This window comes from Sitophilus oryzae, unplaced genomic scaffold (assembly GCF_002938485.1).
Source record: "Sitophilus oryzae breed Bouriz unplaced genomic scaffold, Soryzae_2.0 scaffold_1440_pilon_pilon, whole genome shotgun sequence".
Lineage (NCBI taxonomy): Eukaryota > Metazoa > Arthropoda > Insecta > Coleoptera > Curculionidae > Sitophilus > Sitophilus oryzae.
In genome coordinates, this window is record NW_022146105.1 from 4,636,774 (window position 1) to 4,661,229 (window position 24,456).

At 31.9% G+C, this 24,456-nt stretch overlaps 3 protein-coding genes across 9 annotated transcripts in view; 2 read left to right on the forward strand and 1 right to left on the reverse strand.

Moving 5' to 3' along the window:
- LOC115876865 overlaps positions 1-7,096 on the forward strand; it is a 67,910-nt gene extending 60,814 nt beyond the window's left edge. Inside the window, exons 6-7 of the mRNA XM_030892865.1 lie at positions 2,669-2,966; positions 4,869-7,096. Of these exons, the coding sequence (XP_030748725.1) occupies positions 2,669-2,966; positions 4,869-4,895 (325 nt within the window). The 3' untranslated portion in view covers positions 4,896-7,096. The remainder of the gene's footprint in view (positions 1-2,668; positions 2,967-4,868) is intronic.
- LOC115876864 (probable E3 ubiquitin-protein ligase makorin-1) overlaps positions 1-8,296 on the reverse strand; it is a 109,512-nt gene extending 101,216 nt beyond the window's left edge. The window contains exon 1 of the mRNA XM_030892864.1: positions 8,108-8,296. The gene's annotated coding sequence lies outside the window, so the exon portion shown is untranslated. The remainder of the gene's footprint in view (positions 1-8,107) is intronic.
- Positions 8,297-10,324: 2,028 nt separating this feature from the next.
- On the forward strand, positions 10,325-24,392 carry LOC115876866 (endoplasmic reticulum aminopeptidase 2-like). 7 transcript variants are annotated; one of them, XM_030892866.1, is made up of 15 exons: positions 10,325-10,850; positions 13,328-13,579; positions 17,878-18,078; positions 18,129-18,414; positions 19,924-20,104; positions 20,157-20,382; positions 21,557-21,708; positions 21,770-22,018; positions 22,072-22,230; positions 22,291-22,522; positions 22,582-22,765; positions 22,824-23,045; positions 23,106-23,381; positions 23,436-23,658; positions 23,718-24,392. In XM_030892866.1, exons 1-15 carry the CDS (start codon positions 10,754-10,756, stop codon positions 23,859-23,861), a joined length of 3,084 nt encoding a protein of 1,027 aa, XP_030748726.1. In that variant the 5' UTR covers positions 10,325-10,753; the 3' UTR covers positions 23,862-24,392. The 7 variants fall into 7 exon arrangements, with proteins under 7 accessions (XP_030748726.1, XP_030748730.1, XP_030748727.1 ...); XM_030892870.1 differs by having other exon boundaries at positions 10,325-10,581; positions 13,421-13,579; positions 17,890-18,078; positions 23,718-24,391; XM_030892867.1 differs by having other exon boundaries at positions 17,890-18,078; positions 23,718-23,861.
- The last annotated feature ends 64 nt before the right edge of the window (positions 24,393-24,456 follow it).

Below are 24,456 nucleotides of genomic sequence, written 5' to 3' on the forward strand. Positions count from 1 at the left end.
TTAGATGAGTTCAACTACGGTAGCGAGCATAGTTTTACGCACCGGTTTTGCTAGTGGGGCATAATTGGGGCTATTTTGGCTATAACGAAATTTTTTAAAGGTACATAATTAAAATTTTAGAAAATGTTAATAAAACATTTAATCTAGTGGATTAAAAAAAGTATACCATTAATATTGCAAATTATATTTTATCCTCTCTGCGTGAATCTTGAATTTATTTGTGCTTTTGATCAAATTGGTATGAGAAACTATGCACCTATAAAATGTCGTTTCGGAAGAGCTGAATATCCGGGAAAGTTGAGTTATTGAATGTTATTACATCCAACAACGCCATAATTACGCTCTCCTTTACGCGTTAGCATTTTTTCGGCAATCTTATTAACATTTGAAATTGTTCACTTATTTTTTACTACCCGAAACACCGTTACATCACACAAACCTCGTACCTGAGTGTTTTATAGTCTCAATAACTGCACTAGCAAAAAACTAAAATACTTAAATATTATGACGAAACCACGCGATTTGAATATTATTTTAATGCGATCAACATGACGCACAGTGCTTCGTCCCACGGACAAAAATCAAAAAATAAGTTAAAATTTACTAATATCTGAATATATAATTTTATATCTATAGCAATGTTCAACCATCCTGTATATTATTTTTCATAAACAGCGTTTTTTAGCAAATATTTTCACTAAAAATAAATTTTGCGATCATTATCTCATCAGTGAAAAGAATAACATTCATAGTAGTTCTGTATATTATGGAGTTAAACGGGTACGTACTTAATTGAAAGCCACTATGGATATTGTTAAACAAGGTATGTACTTTAAATTTATTTCTAAACAAGTTCGTGATTGTTTAGTTTTTATTTATTTTTAAGATGATTCTTAAATGGGTATAAAAATTTTACGTTTTCAAACTTCAAAAGGCATTTAAAAAACATATCAAAACATATCGTATTTATTGAATATTTTTGTTGCCATATTCATACACTTTTAATTTTTGTATAGTTCACCTGCGTCTGCTTGCGACGAACTTTATTTTATAATACTTTTCAGATGGAGTAAGATTGATAAGCAATGCCGATCTGGCTAATACTTGGCTTGATCATAAGGACAAGAACTCAAAATTATTAGTATTTCAAAAAATATGTTCTTATTAGATATTGATGAACCTTCCAGTCAAATGAGACACCACTTGTGCCTGAAAAAGTCCACTATGTTGGAGCGAAACGTCGAATAAAAAAAGTGTCCATCTTTCAGTTTATTATAAAATCTCATACCCAAGAAAAGGAAAAAATAATATATGCATATGGTCTATTAAAGAGGTAACTATTAACATCCGAACCCCTCATACCGACAAAATGAACAGTAACAACGCGAAAAAGTAACATATTAGAAAATGATGTACAGAAATATCTTATATGTGAGGATACTTCATCTACCTGTGATTTAGATACTATAAATTTAGAAGATTCTGTCAGCAGTGATTCTCCTGAATCAGAGTAGTTACGATCTATGCATTTTGTTGTCCTAAAGTAAATTTATAGCATCTTAATTTTTTTTTTAATTAAATATAACATTAATGTTTCTTTTTCATTAAAGAAAAACATTTTTATCTTATATTAGGCTTATATTGTAGGAATCATGTTCTAATGTTATTTCAATTCTTTTTTATCACAGAAATTTATTTAATACTTACACCGTTTTCATACTATAACTTATTATTTGCTTTGATGGAACACAGCTCCAACATTATTATTATTTATAAGGTTTTTTTTTCATAAACGTGGGACTAAGAACATCATCATTTAGTACAATGAGAGTACTCATCATTTGTGTCAAATAAACCTAGTTGATTTTTGTCCTCTAGAGCCATATGTTCGAAGCACTGTGTGACGGCGCGGCGCCGTGAAGTACATAATTATAATTTCTGATTTCTGCCGTAGAGTACGCTGCGATCGGAATTTGTTGAAATCAACTGAAATGCGCCAAGCCTATACCGTATTGATAAAGATGAGTTGTTTTGTTCAAGGCCCTAATGCTTTTTTTTAATTTAATTTGTGATATTGATGCCTACACACTTTCTCCTCGCTTGAGATGTTTTATAATTATAAAGAACAAAGCTCGTGTGCTAAATTTAGTTTAAATATATTTGATACTAAGCAAGAAACAAGAGAGCCAGAAGCTCTTTATTGAAAACTTTAATATCTTCTCGAGTTTCTTTGCGAAAAATATTCATATTTCGTGATAAAGTATTGAATAGCAACTCTGAACTGAAAATGTACAGTTTCTTTCACGATCTGATTTATATTTAATTTGAACTTCTCGATTTATTTGATTCGAAGGCATGTTTTTCTCTTTTACCAAACGAAAGAATTATTAAACGGTAATTATTATGAACTTTTCGAACTGGTCGAAAAATTGCCGTTTGCATTCTAAACAAAAACGAGTGGGTAGATACGCTCGCACCCACGGTTTTGAATCAAAATTTAATTTTAACTTTATTAAATATTTCAACAGGAAAAAGAATACAATTTCGTATAATTCTTATTTTTAGTTATTCCGATTTCGTATAGGCATGTGTCAGATTCCACAAAGTTATCGGGTTAAGTCACGTTAATCGTAACGAGACAAATTATGATTTGAGACTTTTTTCCCAGACGATATACAACCGATCATTTCTCTTACGACATGGCCGAGCCTCAAGAGATCCTGTATTCAGCGGACATGCCAGAAGCTCAAGAAGAAGAAGAACCAGTTATAGAAGAAGAGAGACCTAGAGGTGGCATTATCACCTTCCCGGACCTGCTGGCACCTGCCTCGAGACCAGGACCGGAAGGACAGGTGGCCCGATTCGTTTCGGACCTGGTACCCTACGCTAGAGCACAGCCAGCGCCTAGAATGAGGTCGCATACGCCTAGCCTTTTTGATAGTAGCGCCCTTCGTGTGAGTAGGAAGGTAAGTACCTAGTCCTTTTAACCTTTCGGAGGTCGCGCTTTATTTGTTACATGAAAGGGTCGCGCGCGGACCCTAAACGATGTGCAAACGTACACTTCTCATAAAATATGCAGAGACAGGGAGATACTAGGCGGCGCACACTGTTGCGCTCAATGGACATAATTCAAAAATGCATGTATTTATTTTTGGGTTTGTAAATACACCTATCTTTAGAGGAATGTCTGCTGATAATAAAAATAGAATGTTCTTTTTTTATTGTTTACGAATTCCAAAGAAACAGAGATAAAGAAAACGAAAAATAATTTTGTGCGTTAATTGAAAGATTAGTGTAAAATTTATTCTCTAAGAGGCACTTTGTCATTTTAAGTTTTTTATTATTTTTTAACATTAAGGAGACTATGGATATTAATTTAGAAGGTAAGCAGTCAGTTACGTTATTTGCCTTTAGTATTTATTTAATTAAAAAAAAAATTCAACTTTGACTTAGAATTACAAAAAAATATATCAATATAGTCCGAAGAAATTTTGAAAATAAAATCTTTAAACAATTTAGTTTAAAATGATAACAATCATTTTTGCGGAGATTTGCGGAATTTGCTATTTTTCTATTTATAGAACAATCCTCTGCTATTCCCAACAGCATGTTATACGAAAAATGGGTAACTTGTAAAAAAAATAACTTGTAAAAATATAATATAATATATAATATATATATATATATATATATATATATATATATATATATATATATATATATATATATATATATAAATATAGTAATATAAAATATAACTTGTAAAATAATAACTCAGTTTATAATCATCTGCTGATGATGCTAACATGGTTAGCGAAACGCGCGTCCAGTGTAAAAGTAAAAGTGTTTTGGTGTATTGTGGTGATTTAGTGTTTTTATTTTGCTGTGTAACACCAAAGGTTCCAACCCTCAACTGTAATATTGTAGAATTAAAATAATATACATCATGTTTTGCGCATTTTTGCGATTTTTGTTAATTTTCTATTTTTAAAGAAATCCTCTGCTATTTTCAATTTAGGATTTTATACCAAAATGCCAAATATTTATTTTTTAAATTTATAATATATTTTTTTAAGTTTCTAGCACATTTTCAAAAATACGTCAAATGTATTAAAACCATAGCAAATTCTTTAACCCTCTAAGTGGGGGTATCATCCCCCAATTTATTTCCAATGGAAATAGGGGTCAAGTAATATTTTATTAAGAGGACTTTAATTTATCTATATAATGCTGGTTATTTTTGATTGATTGAATGATGAATTAATCAACCCCTTAGGAAAATAGTGGGGTTTGAAATTGGGGGATGATACCCCCACTTGAATGTTGAAGATTTCTCTATGGATTTTACCCTAAAATAACGTATTTTTAAAATTTGTTTAAAAAACCTTCCAAATTTCTTGATATAATTTATTTTGCATTTTTTTCCTTATTATTGATATTTCAAACCTAATATTTTCAATAGGGGCTTATCGATTTTGGAGAACTATACACCAATATTTAGGTAAATAAAAGACCTTTTCAATAAGGTATAAATTGGCCCCTCTTTCCATGTGAAAAATTTTGGGGGATGACACCCTCGCATAGGGGATGACAATTTTGCAATCATTTTTGGAGCAAAAGTTGGCTCTCTTTTAAACAAAGTAAATAAAAATAGTCGCAATAATTAATATTAGTTTGTTTTCAAAATATGAATTTTGACCCAATTCCCCTATAAGGTGCAACACTGTGCGGCGCAGCATCTGATGTTTCCAGATTTTCGAATTATCGGGAAAAATAGGTACTTGCGGACCTCCGGATTGTTAAATTAGAACCGATATTTATTTTGATAAAGTTTCAACTTTTGGTTCAAATTGAATAATTTTTTTCAGGACGCATACTCTGGTTACATACTGTAAGTCGCACGCGCAGTATAATGTTATATATCATCTTGATGTACTGATGGTCCGCCATTAAAATTTCAACGTTAACCTCTAATTAAAAAAAATACATCACCTAGTAGAGTAGCATCAATGCATTTTGCAAAATATGTCGTATTGCACGTTTGTCATTTGGTGTTACATCTAGGTTACTTAAGTGCTAAAGTCAATCATAGAAACTAACTGTAGGTAAATCTATGATAAAAGCAATTGTTGAAACTGAGGGCTGGACATTGGTTTTATCATACAGAAGAGATTCAACAATAAATGTACCTATATTAAGTGTATTTTTAAAAAAATATTAAAATAAAAAAAGCCTATCGAAATGTTTATCTCTTCGACTTCGATAGTACAAAATGTCATTAAACAATATATACGAGGTTACGAAAAAAAAACAGAGAGACTTAAAAAAACTGATGACAATATTTTTTCTAAATTAGCTGGTACGATCAGGAATCGCACGTATATTTTTAATGATGGGAGCCCTATTTTGTACCTTCGATTTACTGAATGTAGTATAGAATGATAGGCTGTATCATAGAGATTAATAATGCTTTTAACCATTTACTGTATTCTTAAACGTATTTCATGAAAGTTATTTCTACAACAATTAAATATTAAGGTAAAATTTGAGGCTGAATTTTAAATTATAGATAACATATCTGAGACGTTTGAACCTGTATCATTTCCTTGCATATCCCTAAAATATCGCCTCACGATTTTTATTCTAACATACGATAGAAAAATATCTATTCCGAATTTTCATACACTAAAGAAAGAAATGTTTAAACAGGTGTGTATGGTTGAAAATACTTTCAATGTTAATAAAATGTCGTGTCTTCCGTTTCACTAGGATAAAAAAATATATCTCGTTGACACATTGAGGTTTTTGGAAAGTCTACCTCCGAGTGTTTTCTCTTGAAAAATTGAATAGAATTCCCTGTAATTAAATTGAAGAATGAAGACGACAAAAGTATAATAGGACTAACATTCCCTAAATAATTTTTATATAATATAAAATTAAATAAATTTTACAAACACCAGACTGTTGTCAAATATTCTGAACTTTCTGATATTTCGACCCTAGAAATTAATATCAATAATCTGTAGATAGAAATGAACTTTTACTGTCTTCAATACCTTGTGATTTTTAGCTAAATCATTTTAATTCAATACATTTGTTGTTAGTGTAGAAATTCTCTGCAAAAAAAGGAAATTGGAAAATTATGTTTTAGCTGAAAAACGAACTATATATATATTTCTATTTAAAAACTTCTAAAAATTGTTGCTATATATAACAAACAGTACAACTTCTAAATGTACCTAACGTATCAAACATACGTGTCATTTAAGAAAATTTGTATTGGGTATCGTGATGACTTGACAATAACTTATTTGCCTAGATATAATACTCTTACATATAATATAAAACTGAAAAATCTTTTTAAAACAGGTTCTGTGGAATTCTAACTAAAATAGATGTTTTCAACCATTCTATATAGAATTAAATATAAAACTATTTATTATTACATATATATAATAGCACTTTGATAATAAAAGTGCGTTTTATCTGGCTAAATATTTTTAAGAAATATAAAAAAAATCAGGTGTTTAGTCTTTACAACTGTTTCAGGTTTAAGCATGCGTATATGTACATATAATATTTGAAACCAATATAAAAAAAATGAGACAATAAATTTTCAGTCAATTTTACAAATGGGTACAGGTATTTGTATTAAAGAAATTTCGGGGGCCCAAATTTGTTAATATGAATACTATCAAATTCTAAATAACTAAAAAAATTGGACGTATTTTCATACAATAACTCTTCGCCATCTGGTCAGTACAATGACACTAGGGATTTTACGAAAATTGATTTGTTTGTAAATGACAAAAATCAAAATATATCCCAGTTTTAAATACCTCCCCCCTTTAAAAAAAAATTAAAACACGTAAAACATATGTAAAACATATCTTAACCTTTGTATCTATCATGATAGTGTTTGTCTTTTGGTCTGCATTTTTTTCTGTGATGCTGACAATACATACTTAAAATTGTAAATTTAAACTTTTGAAAATCTAGCCATAGCCACAACATTCAGAAATTACATATTACGTATTTTATATGTAAAATGTTTGTATATGCATATTTCTCCGAAACAAATAAATTAGAGAGCAAAGCAAGCAAGGGTATTGTTTTATTTTAAACCCATTACTCCTTAAAAAAATCCTTTCATTCCTTAATAATAAATAAGTTCTACGGTGTTTATTTCCAACTGAGAACGCGTAAATAATAACAACCAAGTTCAGGTTTCTTAAAGTATATACTAAACAAAACAGAAATAAATAGGTTGTTAAATAAAGAGACGTATAAATGCTGCGAAAATGCTTAAAAGCAATTCTAAAACCAGGAATAAACGCCAAAACAAACTCTTTTGTTTAGCGTAAAATTTCCTGGTCAACTGGCACTGAAAAGGAATATAAAGGTGTAAAGTAGTATGAATCATAAAATAGGCAGAATAAATATACCTTTATATTTATTTTCTTTTTAGAGATGCAGTTTATTTGGTTAAAAGAAACAATACACGGTTTTAAAATGTAATATGCAAAAAATAATCAATATATTGAATAATAATTTTGAGTTAATATTAAATTAATTCTTAAAAATTCCTTTCGCTTATTTAGAATAAAGAACCAGGGGGATAAAAATAAAATTCATAAATTATCTAATAGCCATTAAAAATATAATCACATTATTATAATATTGTGTATTATCACAATTAAACATTTCAAGGCATTAAAAAATCAATAAGTTATCAATGTATTGTTATTTCTTTAAATAATAATTTTGTTCATTTATGTTTGTTAATGATGGGGCGTCAAAAGAAAATGTATATTATTTTGAAAGTGTGATAACTTATTTAGAGAACTAACTAATCATGTTTCTATATATATTTACATATTTATTTAACATAAATTTACATTATATAATCTCTGATAAAAAAACTTCTTGAACTTTTCCAGCTATAAACTTCTGAAGAGGTAACAAACTTTTAAATTAATTTTACACATATTATTAGACAGATATTCCATCTTTAACCAACGTACCAGCTTTGAATTAAACACAAGAGACTGATAAAATAGGTCTTAAAACTTTGTACATGTAAATCTACAATAAATCAAACTCTTACCTTAGTATTCAGCTATTTAAAGTGAATATTTCATCGTCTTAGACTAATTGATTCTTGTAAACTCTGGCAGGATCACTTTCTAGAACACTGTCAATACTATAAACTATCACTAGAATTATATTGTATTGTTTATGTATTAAAATAAAGCTATTGTGATTTTTTACAACTTTCTTTACATAGAAAAAACTCGGTAAAAAAAATAGGGTTAGAACGCTCAATGCTTGACAACTCTGGAGAAATCATAGATATAAGTGGAGAGAGATTTATATATTTTATATGTATTAATCTATAACTATCAAATTTCAAATATGAGGCATATGCAACCAGTAATTCTTCAAAACTATATATTTAAAGTTTATTTTTGTATTATTTATTGATTTTTCAATAGAGATGTATGTAACAGTTTAGTTGATTATTTATTGCATTTATAATATTTAAATGATACTTAGATATTAAGGCTACCTATGTAATCATAGTGGAACTAACAAATCTATAGTAATGTAATAAAGAAATGGGCAAGTAATCAATACCAGAAATTATTACCATTCAATAGCTAATGGTATATGTGGTGTCACCCTCTGGTGTCACCTTTTAAGGAATATACATAACATAAGAAATTTTCACATCAGCACCATCTGTTCGTATAGAGATATATTTTACTTTATATACCAGTGTCATATTGATTTTTCGATATGTTTGAAATTTCTTCGACATTATTTATCATAAAAAGTAATTTAATAATATTATAAGAGTATTTTTTTTAATTGTTTAAGCCAAATAAGTATTTTAATTTTGAATAATCCTCAATAAAACATTAAAACGGGCATGTTAAAAAAGTATTCTTTATAGAAATTATTTGAAAAGCAAAACACCATATATATTATTCAAATGAGTTCTAATTTTAAGGTTTTATATTATTAAAAGATTTAAAAGGTTTGAGTTTGTATTATTAGCATATAAAATAAATTTCGTAGCTGCGCATCTTTCACATTGACGTGATGAGTTTTTAATTGGCTTATTTCCCTTTAAAAAAATAAAAATATAATAATCTTTATATCGATGTACTTAAACAGCCGTTAAACGGTAGCCTACTAAAATGCCGTTAATAGATATTGTGACGTCGTTCATGTCGGCGGAAAGTAATGCCTAGCCATAAACCTATTGCAAGAGCACCCGTGGCTCCGTGGCTGAGACTATCGGTTCGTGAGCGAATGGTCCAGGGTTCAAATCTCACGCTGACCAAGACTTTTTTATATTTTTTTGCTTATAGCGTGATCTTATCGCATTGGTTTCACTCTTTTTGGTTGGATTGGTTTAGTTATTTGGCGGGTTGGTTAGCGTGGTTATTTGGAGGGTGTTAATTCATTGGTTAGTTGGTTATTTGGTGGGGTTGGTTGGTTTTTACTAATTTATATTTGTTTTTTAAATTGTTTTATCAATGTCGAGGTTAGTTGCGTTGGTTAAGTTGGTTATTTGGTGGGGTGGATAGCGTTGGTTAGTCCTTCTATAATTCCTATATTTCATAAAGCCGTCAAGTGCGTCACATCAACGACGTCATACCTATTAACGGCATTTTAGTAAGCTACCGTTTAACGGCAGCTTAAGTACAGCCTTTTTATATATTCTCTGTACTGATTTCATTCATTCAATTTCTTTAACTTTTATTTTTTAACTATTCCTAATAGAAAAGGGCAATAACTGTTCCCTTCCAGTTTCCCAAGATCATTTTTTTTGTTGCCCTTTCACTACCCATACAAATTTGTTGTTTAGCCTCACCCTTTGGAGTGTGGAGTAAAGAAAAAAGCTTAAGGTATACGCCCACTATAAAAGCTGGGCTTGCCAATAAAAGAATGCGTAAAAGAACAAGTATCTCTACAGATTCAAGGGTATTCCTGTATTTTGTTACTGTCTGGATTGTTTAATTTTTTTTATATAAATACAGAGTTTTTATTATATTGTAACTAATTTTATAAATAATATTGCGTATGCAGACGCTTTAACATCTAGTTGCACGAATCTTCAATCTATTATACTTTGTAACGTTATGATATTCATTTATATAATTAATAAAATAATAATAAATAAATATTCTAAGTAGCATATTGAGAGTTTATTTAAGCATTAGTAGAATGGAGGAAAAAGGGCACCGCATGCGCGAATCTACTAGATCAATAGTGCATCACGTGGGAAATCCTGCCCTCAGACCTGCAAATGAAACTGATGGGGGAAAGCCAACATCAATCCTGCCGGCGAGCGGTTTTAGGGGTAGACTGCTTGTCGCTTAATGGAAAATCAATATTTTATCACGTTTTGAACCCCCCATGTGATCGAGGGCAACATTCGACCATTTACCCAACCTTAGGGCACTGAATTTCGCGTGTCACATTGTGCGTGAACGTTATTCAAACACGACTTCGTCCGAAAACCGCTCAACAGTGATACTGTGCTAAGTGTATATCGAAACTCATCAACAGGTAGAGCCCAGCATGCCTTGTTCTCAACCATTATTTTTTTATCGAGTCGTAGCTTTACTGTAGACTAATTAACGTTGTTTATATGACAAAAATCAAGGCGACATAGTTTCGTAGATCCTTCCTAGTTGCTAAATGTAGTGATGGTTCGTTGAGTTCAGTATTTGTCAGTAAAATGCAATCAAATTCTGGCCCTTCGAGCCGGGACATCATACGGCTCGAACCTTTAGGAAAATTTAAACAAACTCAAAACGGCAATGTCCTTAAGCAAGGTGGGTTTGTGCATTATTACTTAGTTTTAGATTTAAAGACTTCTGCCTCATAGTTTGGTCTTGGAATTTCCAAAAACATCGATCGTTAATAAGCAGTATCGTTTAGTTAAATGCCCTTTAACTTAGTGAGAAAATTGCATGTTGTTTAAATTAGGATTGTGACTAACAGAGCACGTGCGAAAAAGTTACCCTCTACACAGTGGCGGGCTTCATTTTGTAATTTTTAGATAAATACTGTTAATATTATAAAAAAAACTTGCAGTAACATTAGGTAGATTAGCGTTATATATACCACAGATTATACAGATTATAATCTTTGTTTTTTCTTTATTGTTTTTCGTGGTTCCAATTTTCGGAATCGGGCACTAGTTAGGTGACTAGTTTGCGCACATAGCAAGCCCATTTATGACCTCTAAAATTGTGCACAGCGCCCGACCGGCACAGTTATTAGAGATATATCGGAAAACCGAATAGCGTCATCCAGTATTTACGCGTACCTTATCATGGTTACGATATGCGCGAGTCAATTTTTAACGCAACACCCGCTGATAACGTTACCGCCTGACGTAATTTGCGGATCAATTACACCAAGCGCTCTTTCTAAATAACCTCCTGATAACGTTTAAAAATTGCTTAAATGGGCATGTGCGGGTATTTGACAACCGGAGCCGGCCGGCGAGATCTTTTATTTTAGGTTATGTTTGAATTATTTTGAATTATTGCTTCAGTTTTTTTAGGTAATTTGATATTTAAGTAGCTGGGATTAGTTTTAATTAAATAAATATGGTCCAAAATATGGATTCCACCTCTTCCAATACTAAAGAACCTATAAAGAGTCTTAGGTTTACAGCAGATGACGACTTAGCCCTTCTAAGAGAATTTGTTGCGTGTTGCCCTAAACCCACTGGCAGACGTTGAACAATAAAGCACTGGAAATAAGCACTTTAGCCCTTTATTTTTAAAATACCTAGTAAACAAAACAATTTCAAAGTTTTAAATTCAAAGTTAGGTTAAGTTTAAATAGCGGCCGCGACGCGATCAGAATTCTTTCCGATCCGATAACTATAAATGAAGAGAGTTAATACCACCTCACGTAAAGGAAATAACACCTGGCCTTATTAACGTCCATGCACGCTATTCGGTTTAGCGATATCTCTCTATTACGCTGTTTATTGTTATTTTACGCGAGTTTATTTTTGCGCACAGGAAATTTTACTCGTTTGCACATCGTCATAAAAAACAACTTTCGAATTAGGGACAAGATTTTTATCTGTATACATATAGGATACCTAATCGGTGTATATACCTACTTGAAACCATTTCCATTTTTTCATATCACATTTCAATCTATAAAATAGTAATTTCTCTAGAAAGATTGAAGGATATCCCAAATTTATAGCCACACGTATATTCATGTTTATTTGTCAGAAAATTACAATTTTTTTTAGAAATTCAGGCTTTAATTAAACCAATTTCTTACTGTGAATGACAAGAATAAAATGTTGAAGAGTTACCGATTGAATGAGTAAAAAAACAAAAACACATAAGAAAATTATTACAAATACCGAGTATTATACCCCCCGAGGTTCAATTACACCTAAGTCTGCGACATAATTTTGATCTCTACCATCTTCATTAAAGCAATCAACATTTTGTTTTTCTTCACAGTATAATAGACAGATGGAAACTTTCATTTTTAATTTAGAAGGAGATACTAAAAAGTCAAATAATTTAGCTATAACTTGGTTAAAAAATCATCAAAATCGGTACACTAGAACAAAATGTATTAAATTTTCAAATACATCAAAATTTTAAGATATTTTAAGTATATTAACATTGTTTTATAAACATTCTGGATAACTCCAGATACATTAGCACATTTGAAATACGTATATACTAAGTTTTAATGTAATCTCCTATGCAGGATGTTCCAATAATTAGAGAAAACGTTATAGAGAAAACATTATAATATATATTTATATTAATATTTGAGTGATAGGAAAAATGAGGAAAAATAGTGTACGCCACTGGAGAAAATTAGGAAATCCCTCGCGCGAAAAGGGTCGTGCGCAGAGTCCAGCAGGAATGGCGCAGGACTTGTGTGCCCCGCCGAAAAAACAACAGTTACACAGTCGACCTTATCAGAACACTCGATCAGAAACACGTTCCTCTATTAGACACTTAGAAAAACACATATATCACGAATAGTACAATCGAAAATATCAAAATTACTATTAGTAGCGCGTCCGACCAAATTAGCCGTGTCCAATTAGGCGTAGCATGTAGGAAAACTGGACATCTTAAGAGCCAAAGCTAGTGAGAAGAATCGTTTAGTGTGGAGGGCCCCAATCAGACCCGCGATCCCTTTGTAAAGGTTTCGGTTGTTACTGGACTCCAACACGTAGAGGCAGTTGTCTGGCGACGGGATCACAGAGTGATGAGCGATCAGGATGTTGACGATGTTGCGTTTCTTACAGGTACAGGTACAAATCATGCTCAAATCACCCACTCCATCTGTCAATCATCACCCCTCATTCATAACCCCTGTGACACAGGCGGCGGTGTTGCAGGAACGGACAGCCCCACTGGTCAGCCCCAGAAGAAGAGCCTCTATGAGAATAACGGGGTGGCTGCATGCAGCCACAACAGGGCGCTCTGCATCGCCACCATTGTCTTCGCTCTACTCTTTACCATTGCCATCATCATCGCTTTTACAGGTCCCCAGAGTGGTAAGCAACTTTCGTTTTTTACTAGAGTAGCTTAGAGCTTTATAGAAACAACAAAAAACTTATCTTTAGAGTTTTCTTAACCGAGCATGCATATTTAACCATCTGTCTATTTAAATTTTCATTAAAGGAACTCTGTTAATTATTAACATCAGATTGTCTAAAGAAATAGTATTTTTAGAAACTCAAGCTTGAATTAGGCCAATTCTTTACTTTAAATGGCATAGTCCGGAAAAATTTAGTATACAGATAAAAATAAAACAAAAAGTTTCTATACTAAAATAACTATAATATATACATACAGGGTGGTCCGAACTGTATTCCGGAAACTTCGGCATCATATTCTGCAGATAATAATAAGTAAAAAAGTTGATATAAATGTATGTCCTAAAATGCTTAGTTTCGGAAATACAGGGCGTTCAAATTTCATTTTTATTTCGATTTTTTCCAAATAATTTCTGAAGTAACGTCAATATTTGGATGAAAGTTGGAGTTTTTTGACATGAATTGTGATGTCAATATGACTCCTACTTGTAGAGGGCATCACCTACATATTTTTAACTAGTTTGAGAAGTTATAATTTTTCGTACGTACCTGTATAATTTAACTGAGAGAAAAGTCTCTTGATAAAAATCGCTACCGAGTAATAGTTCTCGATATATTTTGAATCGAAATTATCAATACCTGTCATCGTTGACATAAATTAAACATGTTGAAAATATCTATTAGACTGAAATCATAAATTTGAAATGTTTTTCAGCAAAAAGATCATCAATTTCACCAAATTTATCATCATTTTTTCGAAGAAAAAATTTTTGATTAATTTAAAAAAATAAAAAGTTTCCAAATCTATCATTTCATTCTAATAACTATCTACTCAACATGTTTATTTATTGGCAATAATGACATGTATTGACTATTTCCATTCTAAATATCTTTTTTTTACAACCAAGAGACATTTTTTACGTAAAAAATCACGGAAATGTATATTTTTTTACTCGATAGTTTTATACAGGTACGGACAAAAAATTAATACTCTTCAAAACAGTTAAAACACATGTAGGTGGCGCCCCCTACAAATAGGAATCATATTGATACCAAAATCAAATTTCTCATGCCAAAAAATTCCCTGCCATCAATTTTCATTCAAATATTGACGTTACTTCAAAAATTATTAGGAAAAAATCGTCATAAAAATAAAACTTCTACACCCTGTATATCCGAAACTAAGCATTTTAGGACATACATTTATGCGAATTTTTTTACTTATATTTATCTGAAGAATATGCTGTCGAAGTTTCCGGAATACAGTTCGGACCATCCTGTATATTTGGCTTTAATTAAACACATTTCAATGCCAAAGCGAATGGCAATAGCGTAAAATTCCGTAACAGCCCTGAAAGGGTACAATTTTTATAAAAGTATTCTAATGCTATTGAACTGACTCATAAAAAATAATGAAAATATTCGTTTAAATTGCTTTGGTGAAAGAAGCTGAGTAAACCGTCTAAATTTTAATGCTGTTGCCGTTCCAAGTAAACAGAACGACCCTTCTGTAACACTATAACCCTTAAGTATTTTGATTCCCCGTTTCGATGTCTATTCAAACGCACCCTCCTCGAATATATACGCGGTCATAGTTAAAATCTTGCCATTTTATACGTCCCTGATCGTCTTGAAACATAAAATATCTTCTAATTTTATCACGAATTTATTTAACTTTAATCTCACTATATCAAATTATTTCTCTTGGTAATATTATTAAAAGTTCGTGACCTTTTACAAATTCATATCTGTAATAAAACATTTGAAACTTTGAGCTGATAGTCTCTATAAAGAGTTTTCAATGAAAAAGCACCGCATTAGCCTATTTGAAGTTCCTCCATAAATTTGAAGAGACAAAATACCGCATTGCGCTGTTGAAAAGGTTCTTTCTCTGCAATATTATTATAGAATATAATTTAATTAATATTTTTGAAGTGAAACTTCTTTACGCGCGCCGGGAGCAAAAATTCAAGGCCATGACACACGAGCTAGTGATAACGAAAAGTGGTAACACACAATAAACTATTTTTTTACACGTAAATTTAATTATTTAGATTTTAATTTATTACTTTTCAACATTTCAAACTACGTTTCTTCAAACATGTCCTTCAAATCCTTCAGTTTAATAGCTGTTAGTAAGAAGTTTCCACTTTAAGTATGCGCATATAGGGCACACACAATTTTTTTAATTTTATGTTTAAATCAAATAAATCTGGATAATAAAAACACGATAATATTACTAATTTCCTGCAGTGCAGTATATCAATTTTTATATCGAACTTATATACGTGTACCAAATTAAAATTCTCATATTTGAAACAGTTCCAAAACTTATGTGGATTTATTTATGAAATTTCGAACAATTTTTCGTATATTTCCAAACAAAATTTAATTTCCCGAAAGCTTAACTTTATGTATACAAAAGAAATATATTTAATCTACTTCCATAAAAAAATTGCGTGTTTTTTTAATGGAAATACGGAAACAAAGTAAAAATTAAAATCCCATTTAGACCTCCATGAGTAGAAATGAATAAATAAGTGTTTCCTTTATGAATAGTTGATCTAAAACAGCCCCTAGCTAAAAGCTTAGGCTTTATAACAAAAGATAAATAATTTTAACGCAAAGTACACGAGAAAATGTAATTTTCCTTTTACCGTTTAGATATTTGAAGTCAAAATTTATTAAAACCGCCTAATAAAATATTTACTCTGTTTTAAATGCTGACAGAACCAGACGAGCGAAGCATTATGCTTATAATTAAGCTGTACGTGTGTTCCTAAACGGGGCAAACAAAGGCAAAAGAAACTAGGCCAAGTGAAGTGCTCGTACGTGTTAACGAAGAACGTGAAGTGTTACTTGGCTTAAAAATCCAATCCTGAACCCATCGCTTATCAACCCTTTTCTTCCTGAGAGCCCTCGAAGGCAAAATTGCATTTTCCCAAAATATGTCAACTAATGTTCAGCCGCAAATTAGGGAAAAAGCCTAACAAAAGAGGGTTCGGCGGAAGAACTCTTCAATTGGAGAAAATAGAAGGGATTGCACCCTTTTTTCTCTTATCGATTTTCAGTTCATGTCTTTTTGTCTCGAAAAAAAAACCTTTTTAATTTTTATCACTTGGAGGACGATTCGACTAATAGCTAGTTGTCAATCTAATTAAAATGGATCAAGTCTAATTTCTTAGTATTTTAAGATAATCGTCTATATACATTTATAAAATACTAGCGTGTACCAGCGACTTCGTTCGCGTCGAATTAATCATTTGTAATGATGATGATAAAGCAAAGCAAGAATTTCCATTAACATACAAACTACGTCAAGCAGTTTAAGCAGAATCGTGGTTAAGAAATTACCCAACTTTTTGGAACACCCTGTATGATTTTTTAAAAAAATTCAAAATATGTAAAAAAACAAATAAATTATGCTTGCCCAAGCGTTTTCCCGAAAGACTAACCGTTTTTTAAATAACAAATATTGTAATATTTGAGGGGCGTTTTCACCCTCTTAGAATTTGAGATTCGAGAAACTCCTCCTTATCGAACCTCTACACCCCACAGTTAATCCGTTTGCCAAAAATCAGCTTTAAACGTCAAGCAGTTTAAGCAGAATCGTGATTACTCAATGGTCATATTTTATGAAACACCCTTACAGCAGAGGGTTGGAACCTTTGGTGTTACACAGCAAAATAAAAACACTAAATCGCCACAATACACCAAAACACTTTTACTTTTACACTGGACGGGCGTTTCGCTAACCATGTTAGCATCATCAGCAGATGATTATAAACTGACAGTATATTTTTCCTTTTATCCCGCCTATATACCATAATTTTTATAAAAATCGAAGAAAACACTATTAATAGACAATGTAAAGTCAACAAATTCCCTAATGACGAAGAAGAATGTACCGATGAACCAATTTATATCTAAAATATCAAATATTTTCAGAGATAAAATGGTTCAAGTCCAAAAAAGTATAAACAAACATTCTTAAAAATGACCACAGTTGTATTTTGAGTTACTTTAGTTTGCAATTATACAATTGAAAATATATTAAAGCATTGTGTCAAGTTTTCTTCTCCAGCTTGTTTTATTTTAATTAAGTTACATTAAAAAAACTTTAACTCTCATTTTCCCCATAATTATCTTCTAGGACTTGATCCAGTTCACTTCTGAACCCGTCACTTAATACAATGTGTGTGTTATTTCTTTTGACAACTGTTAACTTCTTGTCATTGATATACTCTTGTAAAAAGCTTTATTTACAGACTGCACATGTGCGGGTGAAAAACCTCCGAACTATGTGGACGAAGGTACAAACATGACACGAACTTTTATTCCAAAGGCCACCAACGGCCAAATATTCCCGTGGAACAATATTCGTCTTCCTACCACCTTGAAGCCATCTAGATATAATTTAACCATCCACCCTAATCTGACCACTTTGGAAGTGAGAGGTATGAACACCATATAACATTTTTGAGTTACTCTAAGAAGAATATTTTAGGACAAGTATACATTGAGTTCCATTGTGAGAAAGACACCCATTTCATTGTTCTTCACAGTCAGAACTTGACTATCTTAGATAAATTAGTTCAGGATAAGAGAGGTCATAACTTGACCATAGTTAAAATACTTGAGTATACCGGAGGGCAGCAGTTGTATATAGAGACTAGAGAGAAATTCAAGAAGCGCCATAATTATACGTTAACAATTAGGTTTAATACAAGACTAAGCAAAGAATCGTATGGATTTTATATATCAAGCTACGTTAGTAGTGACGGTGATCGAAGGTAATGCTCTATTTTATGTTAAGCCGCAGAAATAAACGTCCCTGTTAATATTTTATACGAACCCGAGGAAAAATGTTCACTGCCAAATAATATTTCAAAAGTTTCTCGCAAATGCGACAGATGAAAACGGCAAGACATAATTCCATGTCTGGCAGAAAACATTTTTCTTTTGAAGTCGCACGAAAAAATGCTTGTTAATAAATAAAAAACCTGGAGAGCTCATAACAGAAAATTAGTTTTCTCTCTCCGTAGGCCACAAGGTGTCATTGATTTTCTTCTAATAGCTTTGTGTTATCGTGTTTCTATGTAAATAATAGCATTTAAAAACAAATATACAAACAAAATATCGAAATCGTGATTCGTAATATCGCCTTTCAAAACACTGGAATTTCTGGCTAATGGATTAATGGTTGGATGCCTCGAAACATACTTTAGGCTATCGTATTTTTCCATTATTCGACCTGGGGAAAATTCGGAAAAGCCGGAATTGTCTAGTCAGATGTAAAATCGTATTTTTCTCTGTAACGCGGACTAGCCCTTGCTTAACAAATATATCGATTACTCGCTTTTTTGAACGGGGAGAAAATGGGAAAATTTAGTTTCACCCTTACTGACTTCGACGGAAATTGAACTGAAATTGGAATATTCTCCCCCTTCAATCCAATCAATTTACTCATTTTGGTTCTGAACCATATATTCCGCAAGTTATTCTGTGTAAAATATTCTTACTTTCGTATTGTTTCATCATCATTTTCAGCTCATTCAGTCGTTTCCAGTTATGGTGTAGCTTTCTTCACATATTTAGATACTCTCTTTGTAGTTGATCCTATTGGTTGTCTATTATTGGCTATGCGGGCCCAAGTTATCCCTCCTAATTTCCTAATTTAGTGGTCTCATCTCATGTTTGGTCTTCTTCTAGGTCTCTTAATTTCTCGTCGGTACCATGCTGTAATTTTTGTGGTCCATCTGTTGTGCGTCCTTCTTGCCAAGTGTCCTGCCTATTGCCACTTGAGGGATTTGATTCTGTGGATGACATCTATTACCTGTGTCTTTTGTGGTATACACTCTATTCTTTTACGGGTTTTCTTGGTTATTCCCCGCATATTTCGTTCCATTGAGCGTTGTGCGACCTGTAGTTTCCTTATGATTTTGTTTTAAGGGTCCAGGTTTCGCATGCATAGGTCATGACTGGTAGTACACATTGGTCGAATGTTTTCTTTTTTAGATAATGTGCCATTCTTGATTTAAATATTATTGAGTTTCTTCCATAAGTACTCCATGCTAACTTAATTCTTCTGTTGATTTCTCGTAATAATAGTCCCAGTTGTGTGTTATTAGTTGTCACAAATAAAATATTCTTCTATTATTTCCAGTGTTCTGTTATTTATTAGAATGTCTTTTCTGTTTACTAGTTCGTTGTACATTACTTTAGTTTTTGCTATATTCATTTTGATACCTTTGTCTTGTGATGATACATATTTTATAGCTCTAAGATATTGTATTTTTTAGGTATCTGGCAACCACAAATTTTGAACCAAAATACGCTCGAACTGCTTTCCCATGTTTCGACGAGCCACACTTCAAAGCAAAATTCAAACTAACTATTTTTAGAGACAGATTTCATATTGCCCTTTTCAATACGCCAGTGGTGAACACAGATGACCTAGGATTTTACATGGGCACTGGCCTGGTAATTTATACTACTTTGATGTTTGTTTTGATAAAAAAAATATTTTTTTTAGTTACGCGATGACTTCCAAGAAACCTTAGAGATGAGCACTTATCTTGTAGCCTTCATCGTATGTGATTATACAAATTTAAGGAAAGAAACTGAAAGAGGGCTGTCTGTATCAGTTTATACACCCCCGCCGTCAAAAAATCAAACGTATATAGCTTTGAACACGGCCACTCATATCCTGGACTTTTTCGAAGAGTTTTTTGGCATACCATATCCTCTACCAAAATTAGGTAACTATTTAAAGACTATAGGCTTGGTGGAATTCAGTTGATTTCAACAAATTCCGATCGCAGCGCTTCAACGGAAAAAATCTGAAATTATAAATATATAGTTAACGCCGCCGTCATGTTGATCGCATTAAAATAATATTGAAACCGTGGTTTTGTCATAATATTTAAGTTCTTGTTTTTTTGTTAGTGCAGTTATTGAGACTATAACACACCTAGGTACGAGGTTTGTGTGATGTACCGCTGTTTCGTGTAGTAAAAAATAAGTGAACAAGAATTCGAACTAGGCGTCGCGTCGCGTTGTGTTGTAACAATTTCAAATGTTAATAAAATTGCTGAAAACATGTTAACGCGTAAAGAAGAGCGTAATTAGGGCTTTGTTGGGTGCAATAACATTCAATAATTCAACTTTCCCGGATATTCAACTCTCCCGAAACAACATTTTATAGCTTCATAGTTTCTCACACCGATTTGATCAAAAGCAAAAGATTCAAGCAGCTGGACGAAACAAGTGAGTAAACAAAGTGCTCGTTACATAATCAAAAAATTTACGCTATGAGAGGATTAAATATAATTTGCAATATTAATTGTATACTTTTTTTAATCAACTAGTTTTTTTAATCAATTAAATGTTTTATGAACATCTAAAATTATAATTATGTACCTTTAATAAAAATGAAATAGCCCCAATGATGCTGCGTTAGCAAAACTGGTAATTAAAACTATGCTCTCTACCGTAATTGAACTCATCTAAAAAGTTTTTTTTACCTGGAATAATAAATTATAGTACAATTGAATTTTCACAAATTACACTTCCTAACACTTTTGGAATAATTAAATAATATATTTTTCGTATTCTCCCAATTTAAACCCGTGTATTTGTAAGTACTAGTTGTTTACGATATTCTCCGATGGTGGCAGCACCGGCGGAGAATACAGTAAGCAGCAGGCTAAATAAATTTTTTGTTATATATCCACGATTTTAATATTATTTCAGTGCGATCGACATTAACGGTAACTTTTCCAAATTTTATTAAAAATGCTACTTTAGTCGGGCATTTCTAATTTCTACCGTATCGAACGCTGCAGTCGGAATTTTTAAAATCAACTGGAATGCACCAATCCTATTACTATTATACAGGATTATTACAGGTTTTTATGTGATTTTTTTTATTAGATTTGGTGTCTATTCCAAATTTTATTGAAGACGCAGCTGAAAACTGGGGTTTAATAACATTCAGAGATATTATTTCTTATGATTCCAAACAATCTTCCACGTCTGCAGAACAATGGATAGTTAAAACAATAACCAGAGAAATTGTTCAACAAGTAATATAACTTTCATGACATAAAATAAACATTGTTTTAAACAATTTTTGTTTGTTTTCAGTGGTTTGGTAACTTGGTGTCGATGAAATGGTGGGACAATTTGTGGTTATTCCATGGCTTTGCAACGTATCTAGAATATTTGGGAGTGGATAGTTATTATCCCAACTGGAGAATGATGGATCAATTTATAATAGACAAGACTCAACCAGCGATGGCTCTAGATGCTCTAGTGAGCAGTCATTCTATAAATATTCTTGTACAAAATCCTTCCGATATTGATAATATTTTTGATACTATTTCTTACAGCAAGGTAAATAAGTATAAGTCAAAGTTAAAACACGTAATAATGTTTTTTTTCATCAGGGCGCTGCAATTATACACATGCTATGCAACTTTTTACATGAAGAAGTTTTACAAAACGGCCTTAATGATTATCTTACAACGTACAAGTATTCAACCAGCGATGCCAAAGATATTTGGAACATTTTTACAAGAAACACTAACCAATCTTTGGACGTCAAAGTAATATATTCTAAAAGATGTAATTTATTATAGATAATATTATTTAAATTTTTGTTCTAGACTGTCATGGAAACGTGGACACATCAGATGGGTTTTCCATTAATATCAATATCCAAAGAGGGTAACGAAATTTTAGCCAGTCAAACTCGTTTTTTATTAACAGCCGACAGTGGTAATGCTACTCACTTGCAACCAAAATCAAAATACGACTATAAATGGTATGTCCCCCTTACTTACATTACCAGTAACGATAGTGAGGTGGTCAACAGTGTTTGGCTGAATATGACCGATGGTAAACTCAAGAAATTTCTTTAAAAATATCTGAAAATGTTTCACTAATTTCTTTTTCAGTGAGATTTGAAGTTGATCCAGATATTAAATGGATCAAAGCTAACGTTAATCAAAGTGGTTTTTATAGAGTGACCTATGACGAAGACATGTGGCAATCTTTAATACAAATTTTAAAGAAAAATCACACTATCTTCAGCACAGCAGACCGGGCTAGTCTTATTGATGATGCCTTTACATTATGCAGGTATATTAACCCAAAAAGTGTTTAGATTTCTTAAAACTTCTATTTTTTTTGCTTTTAGGGCTGGTTTACTAAAAGCAACAATTCCTTTGGAACTCTCCTTGTACCTTGTTAAAGAAAGAGATTACGTGCCGTGGGCCACTGCCATTGAACACTTCCAAAATTGGGCAAGGAGAATGTCAGAATCACTTCCATATAAACTCTTCCTTAAGTATATGAGATATCTGCTCAAGCCTATTACACAATACGTAGGATGGAAAAGCTCGGGATCTCATATAAATCAGTAAAAATCTAAAAAAAAGAGAATTTTGAAAATATATAAAAATAAACGTTTTTTTTTCAGGCTTATTCGTTCCAAGGTTTTATCTGCTGCTGTCCTATGTGAACTAAACGAAACAGTAACTCAAGCGAAGGTGCTGTTCCAGAAATGGATGACCCATAACGAAACGATAGATCCAAATTTAAGAGAAGTAGTTTATTCTTCGGGTATAAAATTCGGCGGTATGGCGGAATGGCAATTTTGTTGGAATACCTACAACAGCACAAATATCCCTAGCGAGAGAAGACTGCTTTTAAAAGCTCTGGGTCAGCCTAGAGGGGATCCATGGTTATTGCAAAGGTATTGTACTAAACAAGTGTTAAATTTAGCTAAAAGTGGAATATAATATTTTAGATACTTGATTGAAACTCTAGACAGAAACACCATACGTCCAGAAGATGTTACTATAGTGCTGGAAGTTGTGGCAGCAAATCCAGAAGGAAAGCTCTTAGCCTGGAGGCATTTGAAAGCCTATTGGCCGACAATGCACTCTTTATTTGGTAACTCTACCTCCATGATGGGTAGTCTCATATCAGCTGTAACCGCACATTTATCTACTCCTTATGATTATTACGAAGTAAGAAAATACAGACATTTTTTGCCTAGCGCATTCGCCATTTTATGTGATACTTGCAGGTTACCACTTATTTTACTGGAATGAACGTAGGATCCGCGTCAAGAGCTCTACAGCAAAGCCTGGAAATTATCCAATTGAACATTAACTGGCTCAACAAAAACAAAGAAGATATTTATACTTGGTTACGTAAAAACTTAAATTAAATCTGTTCATTTTTGGACTAGTTTGACCCATCGGGCTTCAATTCTAACGCAAGATTTCAAAAGATGACCTGTAAATCCTTGCAACTCTCCCTAAAATATCAATTAAAGAATGCCAGATGTGTCAAACTAGTCCCTTTTCATTGTGATGTATTTATTTGATTTTTTTTTTGTTTGTGATCTTATATTAATTGATATTTTTCTATTTTTATAAATGTATATAAGGAACAAAAATATAGATGTGCTATTTAGTATGAGATGAGTTGTCAGTGTTAATATTAAATGTGAATTAAATATTATTTTTATACTAGATAAAAATTTTTCGAAAATTTGCCTTCAGGTGACTGATGTATTATATTATTTTTTTATTAATCTTAACTCAAAGCGCATCAAAAGAACTACTGGACTAAAATAGATAATATGTTTTATCTATATTTTACCATATACTATACGTAAAATAATCATTATTTACCGTTCTTATACATTACTGCATATTTTATGAAACTAAATATATTTTCCAGTTCCTACAAAAAAAAGCTTTTTATTTTTGAATTCCTTTTGTATGCTAATCAACACAATTTTAATAAGATTGCTAATC

Coding starts and splice junctions, on each gene's coding strand:
- LOC115876866 (XM_030892866.1), top strand. CDS start 10,754: ATGCAATCAAATTCTGGCCCTTCGAGCCGGGACATCATACGGCTCGAA. Junction 22,523..22,581: donor TTGGCTGAATATGACCGATG/GTAAACTCAAGA, acceptor TTTCTTTTTCAG/TGAGATTTGAAGTTGATCCA. Junction 22,766..22,823: donor GATGCCTTTACATTATGCAG/GTATATTAACCC, acceptor TTTTGCTTTTAG/GGCTGGTTTACTAAAAGCAA.